At 45.2% G+C, this 25,300-nt stretch overlaps 1 protein-coding gene across 1 annotated transcript in view; it reads right to left on the bottom strand.

Annotated features, from left to right (window-relative positions):
* Window positions 1-10,480: 10,480 nt before the first annotated feature.
* Window positions 10,481-25,300, bottom strand: part of Fbln5 (fibulin 5) — a 67,796-nt gene continuing 52,976 nt past the window's right edge. The window contains exons 8-11 of the mRNA XM_013016760.1: window positions 23,128-23,250; window positions 21,994-22,120; window positions 18,450-18,645; window positions 10,481-11,416 (exon numbers count right to left, since the gene is read on the bottom strand). Of these exons, the coding sequence (XP_012872214.1) occupies window positions 11,255-11,416; window positions 18,450-18,645; window positions 21,994-22,120; window positions 23,128-23,250 (608 nt within the window). The 3' untranslated portion in view covers window positions 10,481-11,254. The remainder of the gene's footprint in view (window positions 11,417-18,449; window positions 18,646-21,993; window positions 22,121-23,127; window positions 23,251-25,300) is intronic.

Raw genomic sequence — 25,300 nt, 5'->3', positions numbered from 1 at the left:
TTGTGAAAAAGAAAAATCATAGAGAAAATCATAGAATAAGCTTTCTAGCTCCAGGAGTTTCTAGACTCTTCCTTCTCATTTTCCTGAGATGACTACAAATCAAGCCTGAAAAATCTACAATTTTGTTGCAGGCATGCTATATACCGAGCCCTTCTATGGTCACCATCTCCTCATATGGGATTTGGACATTTTCTTTTCTTTTTATTACCAGTCCTGAGGCTTGAACTCAGGGCCTGGGCGCTGTCCCTGAGCATTTTTTGCTCATGGCTAGCACTCTACCACTTGAGTCACAGCATCACTTGCAAGTTTTTCTGTTTATGTGGTACTACTAAGCCACATTTCCAGCCCTGGACATTTTCATTTGACTGGGATTTGCATACATTTTCATTTGCTTTAAATGCTTGCCTCATAATATTTTATTATGGCATTAAACACTAAGGGGAGTAGAGGGGGTTGGATTTAGAGGCAGAAAACTTAAGGTTAAGTTCTAGCTTTAATATTTTTTTATGTGACAGTACAAGGGCCCTCTCAAACTTTAATCTCCTTCCTCCCAAATGGGGATAATAAAACCTTTGCCCTACCAAACTCTCAAGGTCATTATGATGATCAAAATAAGGCCGTCTCCATCTTAGCATTTTTAAGGTCTACCATACAGTGTGGAGCAGTGTGTAGATACTGAACAAATACTTGGTAATCATGGGGAATGGGAGAACACAAAAGCATTTTATGAAATGTGAATTACATAATGATGACCACTTTACAACAGTAGAGTGTGTAAAGAAGATAATGTTTGCAAGGCACCAGTGACTCACACCTGTAATACTAGCTATTTAGGAGACTGAGAACTGGAGGATTGTAGTTTGAAGCCAGCTCTAAAATAACCGGCAAAAATCCAAGCTGGAGGCATGCCTCAAGTGGTGGGGCACTAGCTGAGTGAACATGAGATCCTAAGTTCAAACTGTAGTACTGTCCAAGAAAAAATTTTAAAAAACATTATATTTGAAGGTTATGTCAGTCTTAAGCTGAGGGACAATTTCACATCGTGAGCAGAATTGCTTATAAACAAGCTAAAAGTGAACATAATTTGTGAACAATATCCTCTAACCTAAACAGCTAGACCTTTTGGATTTTTTTATTTTACCACCAATAAATGACGAGGTTAATAGTTTAAAACACCCAATTCCACTCTCCAACCTTTATGACGTAATACATGTGTGCTTAACCTTTGCTTCACCAGTGAACCATATAGAAGAAACTTGGCCGGCGTGTTTGAGGAACAATGACAAGTCCAGAGCAACTGAAGCAGGAGATACACACAGAGAGAAGGACTTGATCAGAGAGCAGAGGAACATGGAGTAGAGCTTGGGGTAATGAAATGGCACAGACGATTATAAAGACACTGACCTTTACTTTGAATAGACTGAGATGCCATTGGAGAATCTGGAGTAGAAAATGGCCTGGATTGATTCGACATTGACACAGATCACTCCTGCTAGAGGGTTGAGAATAGACTGCAAGGCACCAAAGGCAGTGGTAGAAACAACTAAGTGATTTATTGTATTCAGACTGAGAGGGGAAAGTGGGAGGAAAGTCATGGCAGTGAAGGTGATAGAAATGGAAGGTCAAACGATACCACAAATACAACAAAACAACAGACTGACTGGTACAGTCAAGTACTAGTAGATGCTCACTGTTATTATGAACTGCACGACTCCTGAGTAGATGGCTCACTGAATGGTAGACCTGGATGAACGATTATGAACTAGAGACTGGACCTTATGATTAGAAAAAGGAACTGTGCAGGCACCGAGTGGCTCATTCCTATAATCTTAGCAACTCAGGAGGCTGAGCTCTCAGGATCCTGGTTTGAAGCCAGCCCTGGAAGAAAAGTTGATGAAGACTCTTATCTCTAATTCACCAGCAAAAAGACAGTGTTGGAGCTCAAGTGGTAGGGCAACAGCCTTGAGAAAGCTGAGAGATAGCACCCAGGCCCTGAGTCTAATCCCCAGGATCAGCTGAAGAAAAGAAAGAAAGGGAAGGAGGGAAAAAGGGAAGTAGAGGAGAGGAGGAAGATAGGGGAGGCGAGGAGGAAGGGAAAGAAGAAAATAGAAAAAAGAAATTGAGCATTTGTTGTGGGGTAATTGAAGTAGAATTAAATCGAAACTAAAGAGTTCAGATTCTCACTGAACTCTGTGTTTGAATGTCTTTTAAAATCACACACACACACACACACACACACACACACACGCACACATATCTGTGATTGAAACATTTGTTGAAGTGCAGCACGCCTACTTATTAAATATCATTTCTATGGGCTCACATTTTTTGGTTTATAAGCACAAGAGGCCACGAACCCTAGTATCTCAAGCAAATGTGTTAAACATCTGGGGTCTGGCATAAGCTTCTCCTGTGGGAGGCATTGTTTGTGCAAACTTTTATTGAATTAAAAAAAAAGGACTGAGTTTCAAAATATTCGTGTAACCTAGTAAGACTATTTCTCCGAAGCCAAAAATCAAAATACAGAGTTCTTTAAACCAATTAATACTAAGGCTAGAAATCTATTCTCAGTGCACAGCCTGGTTTCAAAACCAAGACGAACTTAAATATCCAGTGCTCTAGCTCAAACAGGGTGGTGTCTGGCCTGAATTAAGTGGATTTTTCTAGGCTTCTGGTGGCTCCTAGATCTCCATGGTGCGCTTGGCTTATAGCTGCAATTCCAACTCTGTCTCCATCTTCACATGGCTTCTTCCTCTCTCAGTATCTCTATGTGCTCTCCTTCTTCTTATAAGCATACCCCTCATGGAGTTTAGGGTTTATATAATTCCAATAGGACATCATCTTAATTCAACTCATTATACAGCAAACTCTATTTCCCATGTTCCAGCTGGGCATGATTTTTGGAAGGACGCTGCTCATTTAGTTTTTGTGGAAGTCAAGCAAGAGATGGTATAGCATGTTAGAATTCACTGGTTAGGGGTCTCAAAGTGAGGGGGGGTGGTAGTGGTGATGAAATGAATTTTAAAAATTCAAATGAAGTTCAGAATTTGGAATAAAAGGTATCCATGGAAATAAAGTCCCCTCCCCCCCACAACCTCCAGTGGGAGTTTTTAGAAATATGGAAGATCTTAGGAATTCCCTGGACCTGAGGTGTCACATGACCTAGATCTCATAGGCTAAAGTTCCAAAGCTGACTTCTGCGTTATAAGTAAAAGGCATTTGAAAGACGTGAGGTGAGGAGAAAAAAGAACAAGAGGCTGGTGGCTCACGCCTATAATTCTAGCTACTCAGGAGGCTGAGATCTGAGGATCACAGTTCAAAGCCAGCCTAGGTAAGAAATTCCATGGAGACTTTATCTCCAATTAACCAGCAAAAAGCCAGAAGCAGACTACCAGCCTGTGAGCAGAAAAAGCTAATCAAGATCATGAGACCTTGAGTTCAAACCTCAGTACTAGCACATACACACACACACACACACACAATAACAGTTAAGTCTTATTTTTATTTTTCATCTTTTTATTATTAAGTAGTTATACAAAGAGGTTACAATTCCATAAATCATGTTATGAGTACAGTGCATCTTGATCAATGTCACCCCTTCCATCATTGTCCCCCATGTTCCTTCTTCCAAACCTACCCTCAGGTTACATAGTTAAATTTTTTTATTGTGAAAATACTGTACAGAGAGGTTACAATTACATGGGCAAGATAATGAGTACATTTCTTATCAAGCATTGTAGCCTCCTCCTTTGTTTCTCCTTCCCATCCCTTCCCATCCTCTCCCCACTCCCCACCAACAGTTAAGTTTTTAAAAGAAAACTATGGAGAAAAAGAAAAGCACTATCTCTTTAGGGTCAGGGTTTAGGACCTAGCACTGGCATGTGAAGTGTTGAAGCTACATTTCATAAGGAAAGAAAGGGAGGTAGAAAGAATGGGAGAGATGGGGGTGGGTGGGGCATTGCCAACAATTGCTTTTGTGGCTCCCAGAGCTGCCCATGCTGTGGTCAGTTGCTCATGATCCTAATTAACTTCAAAGCCCAGAATACCACATGGGAGCCTGTGTGCATCACAGTTCTTAGAGAGATGGCCATCTGCTCTGCATACAAAATGATGTATATTCTGTCTGGACTCTAATGAGTTGCCACATACTTTTGGCCTCTGTGGTTTGCGTTGTTTCTCATGGTGCCAGAGAGTATCTGACTAAATTCTCATGAGAGGACACCAACCTAGATCTAAATTTGTGAGTGTTCTTTGGTAGCAAAGGGCTAGGAGAATCTTATGGATTGAGCAAATAGCTGTCCAATTCCTGGAACATAAACAGTTAAAATGGCTTTGTGCCAGGCACTGGTGGCTCACACCTATAATCCTAGCTAACTCCAGAGGCTAAGATCTGGGGATCAAGGTTTGAAGGCAGGAAAGTCTGTGAATGGAGAGGTGAAAAATCTGTCTTCAACTCCCACCACCCCACGCTGAATACATACCCAGGCCTCCACTTTTCCAATTACAGTGGTCTTCCCAGTGCCCTTCCCACCTACACTTGAGGAACTCAAGGCCATGCTTTAGGTCACAGACAAATAGCAACTCACTGGTGAGGAAGTGGTATCTGCCTGAAAATTGCTGCTATAATTTGCATGTGGTTTGAGACAAACCTCCAAAACTCCTCTTGAGAGGCAGTGGGACCTTTAAGAGGAATTGGGTAGGTGAGGGCTTTGCCCTCATGAAGGGATTAATGTGGTTTCCACTGGAGTGGATCAGCTATTGCATCAGTGGGTGATCATAGAGCAAAGCTGCTCACGTTTTCTGTCTTCTGCACACACCTTCCTACCCTTCAGCTTTGCTACCATGTCCTAGAATAGCAGTCTCTAGATTTCTGTGACAGCAACAGAAAAAAGGGAGTGAGCCAGCTGCTGAGATGTCGGTGGATTTGCTGTCCATGCAAGCATACTATGTACTGACACGTGGGAATAGTTTGGACAACTAATTCTGCAATCTGAATGTGTGCAGCATGTCAGACTGCCCTCTACAAGGAAAGTTAAGCATTGTTTGTTACTAGCAAAGGGACTGTTGGAGTCTCAGCACTGCCCTGTATTTACAAAGATGCCTAGGAAGACACAGGCACCAGGTCAAGCTGCTAGACAGCCTAATGGACTGGGGACAAAGGGAGTGCTGGAAAGACAGAGCAGTGAATTTCTGGGAATGAGTGGGGTAGTCTGGCTCCTGGACAAGGGGTGTTGGAATGAAGTCAGTTGATCTTAGAATGAAAGGAGAGACTGAAGATCAGAAAGGGCTAAGAGAGTGCAGTCTCCCTCATGAAGAACAGCAGCTACATGCTCCTACAATTAGTGAAATGAGGCTATCCAATAGGTCTCCAGCCTTACAGCAATGGGAATAATTTATCAAATCTTGATAAATGGATATCATGAGGCTCTTGGTATTAACATCTAATTATAACATATTCATTTTTATATTAATGTTCAAGAATATCCCAAATTCCTGAAACCAATACTGCTAATCGCTGCCTGTTACATGTTGTTCCCCTCTATGCGATTATACCACAAAAAGCAATTCAATATATCATTCCTGGGCTGAGACCTTTCATCTACTTTATGGTTTATTTCTCTGCTAGTTTCTGGCTGAGATTCATGATTAGAAACAATTAGCACGTCATAGATTCTGACTGGCTGCTGTCATCTCCAGAAAAGCTAGTCAAGTGATAAATCTGTCTTCTATTTTTTCCTTTGTTCTGGAGCTTCTTGGCTATTATATGTGTGTGTGCATGTGTGTATGTATACATGCACATATATACATATATATATAGTAACTTTTAGTTACCCTGAGGGATTCTAGTGAAGATAGCAACCATCTGTTAAGCAAAGTCATTAAGAAATTTGAGCCCAAAAATATTAACACAAAGAAAAATCTGTGTATCTCTTGGTGACTGGTGAGCACTGACCAATTCCAAACTATTGAAGAGTTCTATTAAGTGATTGCTCTACAAGAGGAAAGAAAATAGTGCATTTCAGAGTACATGCACACCAAATCAAAAAGAAAGAAATGTTCTACCTCATATGTTTTTGTGTTTCCTCTAAATGTATTTAATAGTTCTAAGCAGAAGGATCTTACTCTAAATTTCAAGCATGTCTATGAATGTTCATAAGAAATTCGGTGATATAAAATAGATCTCTGAAAATTATTAAAATCAAACTAAGCTGGCACTGGTTTCCTGTGCCTGTAATCCTAACTACTCAGAAAGCTGCGATCTGAGGATTGAGGTTCAAAGCCAGCCCAGGCAGAAAAGTCTATGAGACTGTTTTTTTTTTTTTTTTTTTTGGGTCCAGTCGGGGGGCCTGAACTCTGGGCCTGGGCGCTGTCCCTCAGCTCTTCAGCTCAAGGCTAGCGCTCTACCACTTGAGCCACAGTACCACTTCTGGCTTTTTTCTTTTTGCTTATGTGGTGCTGAGGAATTGAACCCAGGGCCTCTGGCATGCAAGGCAGGCGGTTTGCCACTGAGCCACCTTCCCAGCCCCTCTATGAGACTCTTATCTCCACTTAACCAGGAAAAAGCCAAAAGTGGCTGTATGGAACAAGAGGTAGCGCACCAGCTTAGAGTGAAAAAGCCAGAAAGAGCTCAAGGCCCTAAGTTCAAGCCCAGTACCAACCAACACACACAACCAACACACACAACCAACACAACACACACACACACACACACATACAGATCTAACTTAAATTACTATACTGTGCTGCTATTTTCCTTCAAATGTTGTATAAGTCCTTGGGGAAATGTGTTATCAGTGGATTGTCTGCCTGATTCATCTCTCTGACTCCAACAACTAGCGCAAGCAAACTTGATTCCCAAGTATTCCCTTAAGACAAAGACCTTTAACAAACAGGATTTCAACTGGGCTAGAGGGAACACCAAAGAATAATTGCTCCTTTGTCATGGCATCTTTCTCTCTCCCTCTCTCTCTTTTTCCCTCTCCCTCCCCCCCTCTCCCTCCCCCTCCCCCTCCCCCCTTCTCTCTCTGGGTGACCTTTTTGGCTCAGGAGGAACAATTTGTGCACATTACACTTAACACCCAGGCCACAAAAATACATTTAAAACCACTAAAAAAATGAAGTAATCAGACCTACTTAAATGCTTTCACCATCTGGGTAAATAACACCCCAAGGGCCAAGGCTGTTACCTAAAAAATTTTTTCTAAGTGTGTTACCCAAGTCTGAGAGGCAACAGGTACGTGGATTTTGTGCCAATTAGAAGTGTTATGATTGGCACACAGCTGTGAAACTCTAAAATTATAGTTTAATGGAAATGCTGGCTGTCATCCCCAAAGTACATTTCAAGGAATCACAAAACTTAGAAAGAGCTGAATGGAAGTTTTCATCTGTGTGGAACTCAAAGATTATGTGATAGCACAAAGACTTTTGCAGGTGCCCAGCTCTTACTCCACAGCCTCTTTCACCATACCCCATTCATCCTTGACAAGCTCAAGTCCAGATCCTCAATGAGGGTCAGCACAGCCAACACAGAGACAACAGGGTCCCCTAAAAACCAGGTTGCTGGGATCCATGTTGAAGCACAATGCTGGAATTCAGACAGCAGTCTTCTTCCCAGCCTTGTTTAAAAAAAAGAAACACACACACACACACACATCCAACCATTCCCAAGTGAATGGTTGGATGAGTGAAGCAAAAGGCACTGGGTTCTGAAAACCTCTGGAACTCTTTCCCAAATGTTTTGGGTTTGGCCTCACAGTACACACTTTGCCCCAGGCCATTCTTCCCTTAATTTTTAGGCCCAAGTGTATTTGAAGGTAAATTGATCCCACATGCTTCTTGATTCATCAGCTCATGTTTTGAAAGAGCAATCCTGGTCCAAGAAGCTCTCTGAGCCTGCTTTTATGAAATCTCTTCGTGTCTTTTTTTTTCTTTCTTCTTAGAAGCAGGAAGCTACATTTGGACATATGCAAGTAAAATGCAAGCCCCAGGGTCTTGAGTTTGATTCCAAATGTGGCACCTCAGAAACCAATGGGTCCTGACGCCACCAACACAGAGCTTCTGGACCTTCTTTGTAAGAAGTGAAAGGAAACTTGACCTTGTACCGTGTGCAACCCACATCCACTGTTCTGGCTACATGGTTAGTGCAGAGCTCACAGAAGCCTTACCCTGCCTGGAACACCTAAAGTCTCCCTGCACAGGGGGGTGCCCCAGGCTGGCAGGTGCCTATCAGCCTTTTCTCTGCACACAACCCAAAGGAGGCTGCATTGGTAAGTCTGAAGGAATTCATCCTTTCTCTGTGAGCTTCAGATTTGGGGCACCTGTTTGCATGTGTTTAGTTTTTGATAGAGAAAAAAAGTAACGAACGAGAACTGAGGGTCTGGTGTGAGGGAGAAAAAGGCAGGCTGCAGTTACGTAGATGTTGCAGTGACTAAGGACCCACAAACTGTCTTCTAACCCTGAGGTCTGAAGCACAACACCTGCCACTGTGGGGGCTTTAATAAAGATGCTACCACCGGGTAGGACGGGAGCATCCATAAATGGATCCTACGGACTCAGCCTCAACTCCTCAAAGAACCCATGGCTCCTGGGCTGGATCAGGAAGGCAGTAGCCCCAACCTTGTTCTCCAGCCTGTGACTTGTGCTAATGATGCTCTTAGCAACTTTCTGTGCATCTAAAGCTTTTGAAGGAGGAAAATCCCAAGTTCCTGATAAGGTAAAGGATGTGGACCCTTGTAGGGAACTACAAAGGTGGGGAGGGCAAGGTGGCTAGGGCCACATCTGTCCATCTCTCTCTCTAGGTTTTTTTAGTGCCAGTCCTGGGGCTTGAACTCAGGGCCTTGGTGCTGTCCCTGAGCTTTTTTGTTGTTGTTGTTCAAGGCCAGCACTCTCCCACCTGAGCCACAGTACCACTTCATTTTCTGGCTTTTTAAAAATATTTTTTTAACACAAGATGCAATTTAATTTTGAAACTTTTGTCAACTGGAGTGGGTAGGGGCAATAAAGGGGCAAAGAGGATGCAGTGGCTGGAGAAAACCTAAACCGAAGCAACTAGGCCACAACTCTCGAGCTTCACAGTATTGGCTGCTTTTCTTGTGTGAAGATACTGGGTTCAACTTTCAAGTAGAGATAAAAGTCTCATGAGTGGGGGAAGAGGGGTGGGGGAAGGGGGGAGGGAGATGGGAAGGGATGGGAAGGGATGGGAAGGGGAAGCAAAGGAGGAGGCAACAATGCTTGATAAGAAATGTACTCATTATCTTGCCCATGTAATTGTAACCCCTCTGTAAGGTATTTTCACAATTAAAAAAAAAGTCTCATGAGCTGGGCATTGGTGGCTTACAACTATAACCTAGCTACCCTGGAGGATCTGAGGATCACAGTTCAAAGCTAGCCTGGACAGGAAAGTCTATGGCTCAAGGGTAGAGCATTAGCTTTGAGCACAAGCAGATCAGGAACAGTGCCTAGGCTTTCCTGCCCAGGTTGGCTTTGAACTGTGATCCTCAGATCTGGGTCTCCTGAATAGCTAGGATTACAGGTGTGAGCCATTAGCACCTGGCTTCTAGGGGTTTTAATGAGGCATTGTCAATGATGACTAGTATTTGTTGGTTTTCTGTTTTGTTTTGTTTTGGTGCTGGTTCTAGGGCTTAAACTCAGGGCCCAGGTACTGTCCCTTAGCTAGCCTCTTGAGCCACACCTCCACTACTAGGTTTTTAGTGGCTAATTGGAGATAAGGGTCTCACAGATTTTCGTGCCTGGATGGCTTTGAACCACAATCCTCCTATCTCAACCTCCTGAGTAGCCAGGATTACAGGCACAATGCCTGGCTTATAACTAGTCTTAAACATCCTGATGTGCTGGGTGCCTGCGACTCACACCTGTAATCCTGGCTACTCAGGAGACTGATGTGAGGATCTTGGTTCAGAGTCAGACTGGTCAGGAAAGTCAGTGAGACTTTTATCTCCAGAATATGGGAAGTGGTGCTGTGGCACAAGTGGTAGAGTGCTTACCTTGAGCTGAAGAGCTCAAGGACAGCACCCAGGCCCAGAGTTCAAGCCCCACAACAACCACCACCACCAACAAAATCCTGATGCACAGGCCCTACTGAAGATCAACATCAGTCTTGGAAGTGACTCTTGGTTTTTCCTTCAAAGCTCTAGCAGTTATCAATCCATACTGGTAGGCTTAGGGGCACTGACTTGGGGTGGCACTCCCTTCCCTGTGATAGTCCTCCAAGTAGTCTTCATAACAGAGAGATTGTCAGTGGTTTTCCAATAGCTTCCCCTAACTTTAACTTTATCCTCCTCCTTTCACTGCCCCCCTCCCACCCCCACCCAACTGTCTGTCAGCTTTCCAACATCATGGAGGATAGTCTAACCCTTTGGAGCCCTTTCCAAACCACTAAATGATAAACAAGTTTAAATAAAACTGAAACCAACCCTAAGAGCGGAATCATCCACAGTGTCAAAATGAACCAAACACAAGATCTCTTCAAATATTTAATCGGTTTTGGAGAACTCTGCCTTCCAACCCAGTTGAGTAAAAGTTCTAAAGAAAGCATGATTAAGGAGTCCTCAAGAAAAAAATAAAAGATAGGGGAAGCTGGGACTGGAAGACAGAACTTAACATGTGCCTGAGGCCTTTAAAAGAATTCTAGCACTTAAAAAATACTCAAAATGCACAAGGAAAGATTAAACAGTTATACAGATTTAAGAACACTGAAAACCTGTTTTATAGCTGAACATACCAGACACAGTTTTGAAATAGACTCTTTAAAAACCCTTACATCCTGTTGTGGTTTGTTTCCATAGCCTTCTCAGTACATGCAAGAAGCAAACTAGCTAGACCCAGCATTCCCCGAAATCTCTTGGGCCTTTGCAAAGCAGCAATGCAACAAGAGACAGAAGAAGTAGAAGAGGTGAGAGCAATGTTCACAGTCTTTGAACACCATTCACACCCCAGCCAACCTAATCTATGTTTCTTTGAAAAAGATTGGGAGTAAACTGAAGGCTTTGAAAATCACCAATGATCTCACATCAGGGTGGCCAACAATAATACTTTTTGATAACGGTTTCATAAGAGCTGGGATGTCCTTCAGAGGATAAAAAAGGCAGGGGTCAGGACACCAGGCTGCCTCCTCTGGAAAAGTTCAGCAGGAAAAGTGCAACGTCTGTCTCGCTCTCATTCTTGCTCTTGTTTCCTCTCTTCTCCTGTCCCTTGGTGCTGGTGAGCGGAAGTGTCCCAGGCGGCGGCCTGAGGCTCAGAACGGGTACTGCGACACGTATATTCGCAGTCGGATCACAGAGCTGCCTCTGAAGTTGATGACGGTGTTGACAGTGATCATCTCCAAATCCAGCTGGATGTCCCGGGGACCTTTGATGGGACGTGTCATCACCAGAGTGGCACTGATGGGGCCTGTTTGCTGCAGACAGAGGGGGTGACATTAGCAGAAAGTCAGGCTGATGGCCCTTGGCAATCAGTAGTGCCATGATTTCCCTCCAACTCTTCCTACCCTGCACCTGGTTCTAAGTACTTAGCATTTATGTTGTAAATACAAAACCTACAGGTGATTTAAGGTATATGAGAGGACATAGGTCATATGTACCTATGCAAATACTATGACATTTTACTAAGAGACTTCAGCATCAGCATTTTGGTCTCCTCAAAGGTCTTGAGGTCAGTCCCTCACCATCCTAAGGAATAATTGAAACAAATGAATGGGCCATTGAGCAAACTTGTTACACAACTCAGAACGATCCCTTCATCTTTGCAGGCCTCAGATCTAAGTGAAGTTTTACATCAGATCAGTAATTGTCAAACAATAACATCAAGAGCACTGCGGGATTTTTGTTTCTCTACTGATTCTGTGGCTTGAACTCAGGGCCTCGGCGATGTCCCTTAAGCTATGCTCAAGGCTAGCTCTCTGCCACTAGGTGCCACAGCTCCATTTCTAGTTTTTGAGTGGTTAGTTGGAGATAAGAGTCTGACAGGGACTTTTCTGCCCAGGCTTTGAATCACCATCCTCAGATCTCGGCTTCCAGAGTATTATAGGTTAGAGCCACCAGCACCTGGAGCCCAAGACTTTCTAATTTGAAGTAATGCCTACGAGAAGTGACATTTGTTAAGAGTCCTTGTCTAGAATTCTGTGGTCGCTTCCAGTTTCATCTTCCATGACTCTATCACTGAGCAGCTAATAATTTCATGTGAACTCTTCCCTTCCATGGACTAGTTTTCTTCTTTTTTCTTTTTTTTCCAGGGCTGAGGACCGAACCCAGGGCCTTGTGCGCGCCGGGTGGGTGCCCTTCCTCTGGGCTAGCCCGTTGGGGGGCTTCTTCTTTTTTCTTATCTTTTCCTTTCCTTTCCTTTTTTCCTCCCCCTTTTTGTCATTTCTTGGAAGTGTTGAAGATCAAACTCAGGGCTTTAGTACTTGCTAGGTAGATGCTCTACCACTTGAGCCAACCCCTCAGCCCCATGGAACCTTTTTCTAGAACTTTAAGGGAAGCAGGGAGAAAAGGCTGGCATCAATTCAGTGCCCACCAAGGAAGAGGCAAGGAACTATTCCAGTTATTTCCATGGACTTCCATTATTCTAATCCCCATAAGAACCCCAAAAATTCTTGGTATTGTAAGTACAGTCCCTAGAACCATCAACAACAGTGTCACCAGGGAGGAGTGTCAGAAATGCAAATTCCCAGGCCCCGTGTCCCACCTACGGAGCTTGATACAATCCCAAGGATTCTAGTGAAAGACCCCAACTGTCTAAGAGCTGTCCTAAAGGTATGTCCCATTATCTATCATAACCAAGCCAACTGAGGCCCAGTAATGCTCATTGCTCAGGGTCACCTGACTAGTCTAGAGAAGAGTCTTTTAGGTTTGTCTGTCTCATCTAAGTCACTTTGACACTTTGAATTACCAGAAGAGACTAAGTCTTTTGCCTCTTCTCCCTGGCACTAAATGAGAGATGCTTTGGGTCCATGGGATGGACAAAAACAGGACATTAGCAGAGGAAGTATCATGACAGAGAATCAGGTTGGGCTGGACAATCATGTCCCAGAAGCTGTTGTGTCTAGAAAATGAAAGCAACAGTCTCCGTGAAATGAAAGAACTTGACTTGTGTAAAGCCATACCAGGCAATTATTCTGTCTCCATGAAGGAAGTTCCTGCTTCCTTGGGGAAGAGCTGAATATCTCCAAAGACTGCCACTGGCAGAACAGGGGCAGGGCTGGCACAACGGATGTAAGCCATGTACTCAGGCCTCCCCTGTCTGCTGGGCAGCTTTTACAGCCTCGCAGTTTCCTCTTGGTATTGGCTTTCTGTGTTCCCGTCAGCATCCGTGTCATTGTCACCTCCGTGTGCAGAGGATCTCTTGGACTTCCTTGTCAGCCCTTGCAAAACCTCCAAGCCCTAGGCCAGGACTTCAGCCATATAAGGAAATGCCCAGAGCATTTACATATGCAAATCTCTCACCAGCTTTCACTATTTGCATGAACAGAAGCCAACGCTAAGGACGATAAATTCATGCGATAGACCTCTAGAAGACAATTTACAAGGCCTAAGGTCCAAAGTGGGAATGGAGTTTGTGGAACCTTTTAAGTTATTCCTTTGGGTTTCCTGGAAAAGGTCACAAAACTGGGGCATGGTATTAGAATATCTGATTCCAAAAAGGCTGCTTCCACTCCCATGCTCTACAATAGGGTCTCCATAGCTCTCCATTTCCTGTCACCACACGGGGCCTGCTTGACTTGAGCATTGTGAATTTATGTTCTGGTGGCTCTGTCGTGTCTCCCTCTCCCCGGTTTGAGCATGAGTGTTTGGGCAGAAGCTTTCATCCTGTTGGTTTCTGAATTCCAAGTGCCCGACTCAAATCTCCATTGATCGTGGTGCCCAATGACTGATACAATAGAAGCAAACATGAGAATGACTGAGCACTGGTAGTAATAACTAGAACAGGAAAATGCTTCCATGGCCTGTCACATTTATGTCTTCCTGGTCCTGCTCCCAAATGCACACAGGCTTGCTCAACTTGTAGGTTGGCACTCAAGCAGCCTAGCAGGAAAAAGTCAGCTTCCCTGGCCCTTGTCACCTGGTTCACGTTTGTAATGGAGTAAACACATTTTGGCACAGGCTGAGCCTCATGACCATGCTCCTTCTGGCCCGAATTATATCCCCAAGCCACCTGGCGAAAATTAATCACCTGTACTCTGTCCAGGTCTTGTGATGCCCAAGGAGCCTGTGTGAAGGTGCAGGTGACTCCATGCATGTATGCACACACATATGCATGTATGCACGCATGTATGTGCATGGGTTCCTAGGTGAGTGGGTGTGCAGATGTGGATGCTAACTTGCCTTGTGGATGACATAATGCTCCTCCCCAAGGGTTTCTTGTAAACCATCAGTGAATCTCAGGGTAGAAGGAACTGAGTCCCTCTCCCCTACCCCATGATGCTCTAGGGCTCCCAGGGGCTCATAGCTTCTTAACAACAGTGGTAACAGGGGTAGCAATAGCAACAACCAGTGTCTACACAACAATGACGAAGGTTTTCTTGAATACTTTCTATTGTGACTAGGTGTTAGGACATATTTCTCTTATTATCTTAATTTCTTCTGAGGCCCCAAGTTATAAGGATAGATAAACTATACCCCACACTCTAAAGAGAGCTGTAAAGGCCCTGAATAAGGACTGGGTGTAAGCACATCCCACCAGCATACTGCCAAAAGTCTGTGTGGGACACAGGGGGCGAAGAGGGGTTAAGAGGCATGAGGAGATTCTACTGCCCCCTTCAGGGACGAGTCAGACAAATCTCCAAAAACCCACCTGGTCATCCTGTGAAGTGACTGCCCCCTAGCAGGGCACCAGTGCCCAGCTATAAAGGTAACAATTGAGTAAAACTTTGGCCATCCCAGCCACGCCCTTTCTACCACCTGTGCCCCCACCTAAACCAAAGGAGCCACAATCAGTGCTCTCCTGCATGGAGGGGGAGAAGAAAGCTGCTTGCTCTGGACCAGGCAGGGGGAAACTTGACACTGAATGAGGCTGAGAGGCTGAAGTTCCCACTTTAAGCCAGCAGGACTTCTGATGAATGGGACTCTCAGGAGGAACTAAAGGTGAATGATGAGATGTCACGTGGTATGCATAGTTTGAGTCAGAGGCAGAGAAAGGGGAAGCTCTTGACTCTTTCACCCCAGCCAAATGCCACTTGTCAGCTAAAAAAGTCATTCTGTGGACCAGGAGCTAAGCTAAGTGGATGAGCTCATCTAATCCTAATGTAAATACTGTTTGGAACCCTTCTTTACAGAAGAGGAAATGGAGGCCAAGAAAGGCTAGGTGACACCCATGGTCACTTGGTTGGGGCAGACTGGAGAACACAGAGTGAAGCCAGTGAGCCTGGCCCTGGAGCCACGCTAGACTCCTGTGACTGGTCTCCTGGTGAGGTCTTGTGGCTCTGGACAACTTGAACACTCAGAAGGCCAGCTTAATTGGGCCAGTTTCTCTCTCCTGCTCCTCTGCCCTTTCCTCCTTCTGCCTCAGGGTTCTATGCTAAGCCTTTACTTTTTCTTTTTCTTTCGTGTGTGTGTGTGTGTGTGTGTGTGTGTGTGTGTGTGTGTGTGTGTGCGTGCCCGAGCGCGCCTGCCTGGAGTAGTGAAGTTTAAACTCAAGGCTTGGACACTGTCCTTTAGCTTTTTTGCTCAAGGCTGGCACTCTACCACTTGAACCACAGCTTTCCTTCTGGCTTTTGATAGTTCATTGCAGATAAAAGAAGTCTCACAGACTTTCTTGCTGGGGCTGGCTTTGAACCACAATCCTCAGATGTCAGCCATCTGAGTAGCTAGGATCTGAGCCAAGGATACCTGTTTCCAAGCCTCTTTTCTCATCCTAGAATCTTTGAGGGGCATTGGGGCCAGGAGCCACCACCATCCTTGGGTGTTTTCAGCAGTATCCCTTTGTTCTCTTGGTATCCTTACATCTCTCTTCTGAATAAAGGCTAAAGCACTGGGTCCATCTTGCCATTTCAGAGAGGTATAAGCTCTGTACAGCTCTGATCTCTGAGTTCCCAGGGCTCTCTTGCTGTGTGACAGTCTGGGCCCAAAACAAGTTCCCAGAAAGGGAACTATCCATTTCAGGAAAGGTCAGTTACCTTTCCCACCATCCCCAAGTGCCTCTCAAGTCAACAGCCACAAGGGCTGTTGGGTAGAGGGTTACTGGGGGGATGGTGTCATGTGGAGTGTTATCATGCCTATGAAAGGCCCTGCAGATCCCCTGATTTGCTCGGGGTTGGAGCAGGGACCAGAGCAGGGGGTATCAGTGACAATGGATATTCAGAATATGTCCTGTGACACTTTGTCCTTCAGATGACAAAGGACAGCCAGCCCACAGAGGCAAAGCAAGGGCGTTCTGCTGTGGTAATTACATGTTTAGAGAAAAGAACACAGCTCTGCCTCTTTCATCCTGCAGAAACTCTTCTACTCTTCTATACTGCCCCCCCCACTTCATCCCAAGCCCTCAACGCTGCTATCATGATCTACTGAGCCAGGTCTACAGGAGCTCTTTGGATCATATAACCAAGAAGACCTGGTTACCAAAACTATACTAGTGAGAGTGCTCCAGGCCCAGAGACCTTTTCTTTTCTTTCTTTCTTTCTTTCTTTTTTCTTTTCTTTTCTTCTTTTTTTTTTTTTTTTCAGTCGTGGGGCTTGAACTCTGGGCCTAGGCGCTGTCCCTGCTCAGCTCAAGGCTAGCACACTACCACTTGAACAACAGCCCCATTTTCAGTTTTCTGGTGGTTAATTGGAGATAAGAGTCTCACGGGCTTTCCTATCTGGGCTGGCTTTGAACTATGATCCTCAGATCTCAGCCTCCTGAGTAGTTAGGATGATAGGCGTGAACTGCTGGTGCCCAGCTTCCCTGAGACCTTTTCTAATCAGTTCTTTCCACTATTTCTGCAAAGGCAGGTTGAAAGAATCAGTCAGGAGCTGGGAATGGGACTTAGAGCTCTAACATGGAACTGTCTGGTGAAAATGGGATCACTTTGGTGAGCCTGTCCTGAGGGCAGCTCCCCTGCCTCCCACCACACCTGGAGGTTCGCATGAATCTTCTGCTAGAAATGCAGTATCCTGGCAGAATGGACGGAATCATGGCCTCAGACATAGCCAGCTCCCAAGTCTGGTTATTATATGAGGAAAAGAGGTTTTATATACGTGATTAAGAATCTGAACACAGGGAATCTATCCCAGATGATCTGGACTAGCCTTAAATCTGATCACATGTGTCATTCTGAGAGGGTGGCAGAGGGAGATGTGATATGTACAGGAGAGGAGGAAAGTGGCCATGGAGATGGAGACAAGGGGACATGGCCAGGGTCAGGCCATCACTAGCAGCTGCAGTAAGCAACAAATGGACTTTCCTCTAGAGCATCTGAAGGGAGCCCAGCACTGCCAACACCTTGACTTCATTGCAGGGAAGCTGATTTCAGACATTTGACTCATAAAACTACAAGAGAATAACTTTCTGCTGTCTTAAGTCACCACCATTGGAGTGACTTGTTACAGCCCTCACTGGACCTTTCTCACCATCTTCTGAAACAGGTTCTCTGGAGCTCTGGAATCTGCTTTTTGGACAGGTATCCAAATTCAGGCTGAAAGGTAATATCACTCTAAGCCAGGGTCTCTAAAGAGGCTTGATCACTCCAAGGAATGTAGGAGATAAATCTCAATAATATAAATAATATGGCATTAAGTGTATATAATTTGTAAAAAAAAAGTGAAAATATTTTATGATATGTGCTTTAAGACTTTCTACTGGTACAGTTAAGTCAATGCAGCTCTATCAAACTTTATATGATAAGAATATCTGTATCTGAGCTATCCAATATGGGAGTCAGAAGTGCTAGAGAATACTTGAAATGTGGCTAATGCCATAGGAGAATCAAAGCTGCCATTTTATTTAACCTTGATTAATTTAGATTTTAAAATTTAATTCGATTTTGAAAGTCATATTGGCTACTATGCAGATAATGCTGAGAGTCTACTTACATGAGCTACATCTTTCCAATCTGTTGGCATGTGAGAACTACAAGAGCAAGTATTTGGGAGTATTTTCTTCACCACTATATCCTGACTTTCTGGAAGTACATAGTAGGTGCTGCACAAATATTCGTCAAATAAGTGGATGAATACATTGAGAAGGGAATGTCTCCTGCACTCTTTTAGAAGAAAAACAAATAGACCATGAGTGCCTCCTGGCCTTAGTTCTCACTCCAGTTGTGAGGATGCTGGAGCTCAAGGAGGAAAAGCATCTTTCCAAAACCCACACAGGAAGTGAAAGAAACAGAACCTGGCATTCCTGGCTCCTAGCTTTTCTCTCTTCACACCTGACCCTCCTAGATGCACTCTTACCTGTTCCCATGACAATACCGCTCACCATTAAAGATGGTGGCCTCTGCTCACCACTCTCTCTTACCCGCATATAGAATTCGCGACCCTCATTCCCAGATTTGATCTGGAAAATATAGTAGGCTCCAGGGTAGCGGGTTGTGGCTTGCATCTGGAAGATGTCAGCAGGAACAGAACGTCCTGACACCACATCCATGTCCCGGAACAAGATGGTGAAGGGCTGGTCTCTACAGCCAGTATTCTCAGCGGGGCACATACAGCGGCTGGTGGGAGAAAAATCATGCGAGAAAGCTCAGCAAATCCTCTCCTGGTGCAGGTTGTGCTTCAACTCTCGCTCAAAACAATGAGGCTACACCTTTCCTATCACCAAATGCTATAACTGGAGAGCTGGCTCTGTTCTCAAAAGTCGCCAGCCTGTAGATAAGTTCTGCTTTCTAGAAAACAGCCTTTTCTATCATCAGATATTCTGGCAACTAGAGGATACAAATTACATCTCTGGTTTTCAGAACACAGGCACATCCTTGAATGTGCTTTACAGTCGTTAAAATGTGCGGATGGACACGTAGTCCCTTCCCTTCCCAGCCCAAAGATGCTCATTAAGACAATTTTAAAAGTGAAAATTACATCAATGAGTCCCATGGATCTTCTTACCCTCTCTATTGTACTTAGCCCATATTATATTCTGTATAGAATATAATTGAATCTTTTCATTAGATAAACAAAAGCTCAGAACTTACCGTGCACAAGACATGACATTAGACACTTGGAAATTTAATAACCAAGACTGTGACTTCAAATAGCTTACTTTCTACTAAGAGGAACAAATTAGAAACATAAATTATCTATCATATAAAGTAGCTAATTTGAAACACTAACCACAGCATGTCCTCATATAAAATCATTGACATTTAATGCCACCCCAATTTATCCCTGGCCCCTCCCTTACTCTCCCCCCTCCCTCCTTCTCCCCCTGCCACTCCTCATTATTGAGACTCCTTGTAAGAAGTGCAATTCATAAAAGAATGAGTTCAGCTCTGGACCTGTGCCCCTGTGTTCAACACGGCAGGTTAATACTGCTGGTTTTATAGCACTCTCTCTCCACTCCCAATCTAGCCACAAAACCTACCGGTTCTACTGTTAAAATAGGTTCCAAATCTATCTCTTTGTCACTATCGCCATGTCCTGGCCATCCAAGCCTCCATCACCTCTCACCTGGGCCCCTGTGGTAGCCTCCTAACAGGACAGAGTATCCCTTGTCACACATAAATCAGACTAGCTCTTTTCCTTGTGTGAGACTCTGCAGTTACCTGCTGCAACTTGAGTGAGCATTAAACACCCATTTTAGCTTGCAAGACCCTACAGGATCTGGCCTCTGTCAACTTCTCTTGCTACTTCTCACTACCTACACTCCTCAGACTACAGCAACTCAACTTCTTCTTTCCAGCTCATCAAAGTTACTCTTGGCTTTCAACTGCTCCCTCTGCTTTTCCCCTCTCAGTTTAGTTAACATCAACTCACCTCTCCAGCTTAGCCCTCAGGTCATTTCCTCAGTGGGGCCTTTAGACTCCCAAGTCTAGAACAAGTCTAGTCTCCTCTTCCTTTTCCTTGTAAACTTTCCTGTTTTCTGTTGAGAGAACCTGTCCCAGTCTATGACTGTGAATTCATTTATGCACCAGTTTGCTCAATGTCCCATTCTTCCACTTCACTGAGCTCCACAAGGGCAAAGCCCACAGTACCTTGCAAAGAGCAGGCGCTCCACTAAGAGTTAACAAATGAGAAAGACATACAAAGAATTAGCCAAGCTGCATCCAAATAGCCAAGTCAAAATATCTCTGGTGCCAAGACAGCCACATTAAAACATCATGTGTCACACGATGTTTTAAAATAAGTACTTCCTAAAAGAAATTTGGAGGAGGGATCGCTGGCTCCCAGATGAAGAAGATCACGAATAGCTGAGAGAGAGGGCATTTGAGCAGAGATCTGAAAGATGGGGTGAGTCCACTGAGACAGAAGGAATGCCTTCCATCTGGCAGGAAGTGTGTGTGCAAAGGCAGGGAAGCTGGGCACACGGGGCAAGGGTGCCGGTGAGAGCAAATCCTGTTCTGACTGGCGGGAGCCCAGGACACCTGAGTTAGTGGGCAAGAATCAAAGAAGAGAAGAACCAAGTATTTTCAGTGCCAGGGATGAGACTTGGCTGGTAACACCAGCTCAGAGCTGCCAGTTGAACAGGATCAGTTCCCAGTCACAGACAAACCCAGGAAGAACCAGGCACAGAAGCTGGCGAGAACAGCCTGGAGCTCTGTGCTCTGCTACAAAGAGCCCTTGAACCACAAGTCCAAGAGTCTTGTTCTAAAGGGTTGCTTGGAAGCACAATTCTTAACAAGTGAAGATGGTTCTGAAGGATCAACCTGTCCTGGATTTGTTGTCTTTTTGCCTATGTTGATCAAAATAGGAACTATATTAGAAAGCCATGATTCCGGCCTCTTATAAATGCCTCAGTCCAGAAGGGGGTGGGGGTGGGGCGGCTGATGTATCTCAGGCTCTCTACTGAAGACTTGGAGTTACTTAGGGGTGGTAACTGTGTGGCTGACTGGAGAGAGGAGGTGTGTGTGTGTGTGTGTGTGTGTGATGTGTAGTCTGAGTTGGAACTGATATGGTACAAAAGGGGCTAAAAGAGAAGGAAAAGGAACTTGTAAGATGCTAAGCTCAGGAAACAATGTCCTAGCACATTTGCCTTATTGAAGATGTCTTCTCTTTATTTTCTCTTCTCTGTGCTAGTATATATCCTCTGGTGATTTTTTTTTTTTTTTGTCGGCCGTGGGGCTTGAACTCTGGGCCTGGGTGCTGTCCCTCAGCTCTTCAGCTCAAGGTGAGTGCTCTACCACTTGAGCTACAGCGCCACTTCCGGTTTTCTGGTGGTTTATTGGAGATAGGAGTCTCACAGTCTCTTCTGCCCGGGCTGGCTTTGAACCGCGATCCTCAGATCTCAGCCTCCTGAGTAGCTAGGATTACAGGCGTGAGCCACCAGTGCCCGGCTCCTCTGGTGATTTTGTGAGGCTTTGGTCATGATGAAGTCAGAAACCTGATTAGAGCAAACTAAATATCCTCAAGTATTGAGAATTCTCTAGAGAAAGCTTCAGCAACTCGCCACTCACAGAACAGTCTCAGGAGATCAAAAGCCCCCCCCCCCCCCAGGAGCTTGTCTGAAAAGCAGGCCTACTACATCTTGAATGTGCACTCATTGTCAGGTAAGGAAGGCTCTGTCTGGTTTACCTGAGATGCCCAGATCTGAAAGACATAGTCATGAAAAGGAAAAGGAATTTCATGAATCCTGACTTTCTATTTGGTTAGCTTCCTAGAAAACCATCATGCAGCTTAGGTGTGAGTGGGGAGAGTGGCAGAGAAGAGAGTTTGTGTGCACAGACACACAGACACACATATTCTGTGCACACACACACACACACACACACACACACACACACACCTCTACACACACATACACAGTGCATAGTCAGGTCTCCTAAATTCTTGGCTGGTGCATTCTCCTTTACAAGACGTGGTCAGCCTCCTGAACCAGGTCCTCACCTACCTAAGGGTGAGTGATGACTTACTTATCACCAATCAGCAGATAAGGTTCCTCACAGCGGATGGGGTCGATGCATTTGAACCCCCCTTGTAAATTGTAGCAAGTCTGTAGCGGGGTGCAGGTATGGTTTCGGTGCTCACACTCATTGATGTCTGAAATGTGGGGTGGACAGGAAAAAAAAAAGTGTTGGTTCCAGACCTTGTGAGTGCAGTCAGGAGGCGCGAGCCACCTGGCCTTACCGAGTTACACTACTCAATATGGCAGCCATTGGCCCCGTGTGGCTCTCATTAGGCCATAGAAATGTTGGTATTATAAATTGAGATATGCTATAAGAAATATAGCAGATCTCTATGAATTAGTACATATAGCTATATATTCAGTATCTCATTCATCATTTTTATGTTGAATATGTGCCAAAATGATCAGATTTTGGATTGGCTATGCGAAGTAAACTACAGGTTTAAAGTAATTTCTCCTGTGTCATTTTTATTGCTTTTTAATTTGGCCACTTGAAAAATATAAGATTATATCGATGACTCCCACTTGTAGTTCACATGATATTCTTTTTGCCCAAACAGGACCACGGAGAATGCTCGCTCAATATTTGGGATAAGGCAGCTTTCAGGAGACTGATCACGGAGCAGCTACTTCTGTATAGACCCAAGCAGGGAGAGTGTGGGGCTGTCAATCTGGACAATCATCATCAAGCCCTTTCTCAGCCCAGGGTCTGGACCCTCCGCGGAACCTTGCTAGGTTTCTCATGTGCACAAGCTCTTGTTAGCATTCAGCTGCTAGGAAGCCAACAAGGGCAAGCTGAGCAAGGCCCCACAAGGCCTGGTAAGAAACCCAGCTCTGGTCCCCAAGTAGGGCCTGATCACAAGTTGTGGTTGAGTCTAGAGCAATGCTCAGAGAGGGCAGAAGATCCACCTGGTCAGGCAAGAACCAGCCCCCAGGAAGTGCTATCTACCGCTCCACATTTTGTTACTGTGGGTGGCCCATGTCACAGAGGAAGGCATTAGCTCGGATATCTTGTCCAGGGCTGCCACTCTAGGACCCATCAGCACCCACTCATATTCCACCTCCCGGAAGCTACACAGGACTCCTCAGCCCTGTCTGCAGATAACCACCTGAGCCAGCTCTGGCCTTTGGATAATCTTACCCTGGCAGCTTCGATTGTCATCCAGCAAGATGTAGCCTGGTGGGCAGGAACAGAAGTATGTGCCAGGCTGGTTCACACACTCATGCTGGCAAAGGAATTCGGAGAAGCTGCACTCATCCATGTCTAGGGGTTGGGGGTAGGGTGGTAAGAGGAGAGACAGGTTACATTTGCCATGTTAGTGTCACAGAATATCTGGAGATGGGGCCTGAGTAGTCCTCCATTCTAACTCATGCATTCTCCTAATAGATACGAGGACTTTACTGCCACGAAGATATCAACTCACGTCTTGAACACTTCTGACCACAGGAAGCTCATCACCCAGTGGGGCCCATTGAGACTTGGACAGCTCTAATGGTTAGAAAATTCCTCCAGCAAGCTTCCCACATCCTCGCCTATGGCTCAACCGCATCATTGACTCGTTACTGACAATGTACTTGCACTGTTGGAGCGCCCCTCCTCCTCTGACCTGCCCAGGGGACCTGGATTTGCTTATGCACTTGGGTTATGGGTGCAGACCTCTTCCCCAAGGCCCCAAACCATTCCCTGGGTCAGGTTTTTCACTGGACAACCTTAACAGGGTCCACAAGGGAGGAACAATATTGTTCCCATTGCCCAGAAGGGGGGTGGAACCCATTACATTCAAACATCATTGGACCAAAAAGAAATGTAAAAAATCTTGTAAGAGAAAAGTGCAGGGTGTCCTGGGGTAAGTAAGCCCCCAGTCTCCTATATTCTGCCTGCCTTGTTTGCTCCTGGGACAAGGGACACATTGGCCTCTAGCCAGCCTTAAACTAGCCAGGCCAGGGCCTCCCTCTGGCTGTCCCCATGAAAGTAGGGAATCTCAGCAGCAGAAGCAGGAGGTCCAGAAAAGCCAGCCCTTCAGTCACATACAGAGTTTGGCAACAGAGTCCCCATTTGTGCCTCATTCAACAAACACGCCAAAGAAAACATGTTTTTCTTGAATTTGTTGTTTCCCGAAAACTTGCTTTCACTAGTTTCCCCATGTGACATGTCCTTGGATTACTCTGTAGCTCACAGGCCACTGGTGGCTCAGATCACCCAGAGAGGCTGTCAGCAGGAAGCAGGTCTTTCCCCCACGGTGGGAGAATGCCAGGTGTGACACACCTGCATCTGACAGGGAAAACTAGGCTGATTCTCTGCAGTAACATCTGTTTCTGCTGGGTCTCCCCAGAGAGAGAGAGAGAGAGAGAGAGAGGAGAGAGATGGATCCCTGACCCCAGTCCACCATGTCACAAAGAGGTCCTTATTTATTTCTGTGAAGTTTTCAAGTGTCCTTTCTTCTTTAAGGAGACTTAGTAGTGACACTGCCAGTTCTTGAGGCTTGCTGTTTGCCCAGCATGGGGTGGGGGTGGGGGTGGCGCACGGGGCGGGGAGGGGGATGTGTGAAAGGAACTGACAGGTCTCAATTATTTAATCCTACCTCAAGCCTGCCAGGGAAGCGCTGTCACTGTCTGTATTTTCCAGAAGAAAAATTGAGGCTTGCAGAGGTTAGGCAATTTGACCGAGTTCACAGATAATGAACAAGTAAATAGAAAAGCTGGGATTTGAACGCAGCCAACATCTAGATTTGATGCTAGTAAACACGATGCTGTAATATCCCCCTGAGTAATGATGTGCAAGACTTCCAACCAATGGATTTGGGAGGGTCCTGCAGTGGGGAGGGGGATCCCCCCAACAAGGTTAGCTCCAGTGCAGATGAGGGGGCGCACAGTGACACCCACCCCTGCCTTGCATTGAGGAGGAAGGGGGAGTAACTGATCTCGGCTCTAGCTTTATCTTTGGGTCCACAATTCCCAGACATCACTCACAAAGGGCTATGCTCCACCCTCCACTAAAAAGCTGAAATCCAAGACTGGTTTCTGGCAGGGAGCACACATTAGACCATTTTCATTCCTCCCCATGAAAACCCTACCATGGTTTCCAGGATCAGATCTGCCTAGTAAAGCCCTAAGGGACCAGGAGACAAGGCCGGCAAGGGTCTGCTGTTACCCAATGGGGCACAGTGAGGACAATGTTCCCTGGGGAGATGGAGGAGCATAGATAAGTAGGAAAGTGCAGAAAGAAACTCCTTGTGTCACACTTTTATTCAGGGCCATTGTTAGTCTGTTCATAAAGTCTGTGGTAGACAGAGGGTCATATCACCAAGGAGGAG

The sequence above is a fragment of the Dipodomys ordii genome, unplaced genomic scaffold (assembly GCF_000151885.1).
Source record: "Dipodomys ordii isolate 6190 unplaced genomic scaffold, Dord_2.0 Scaffold2, whole genome shotgun sequence".
Classification (NCBI taxonomy): Eukaryota; Metazoa; Chordata; class Mammalia; order Rodentia; family Heteromyidae; genus Dipodomys; species Dipodomys ordii.
This window is presented reverse-complemented; position numbering and strand designations above follow the sequence as displayed.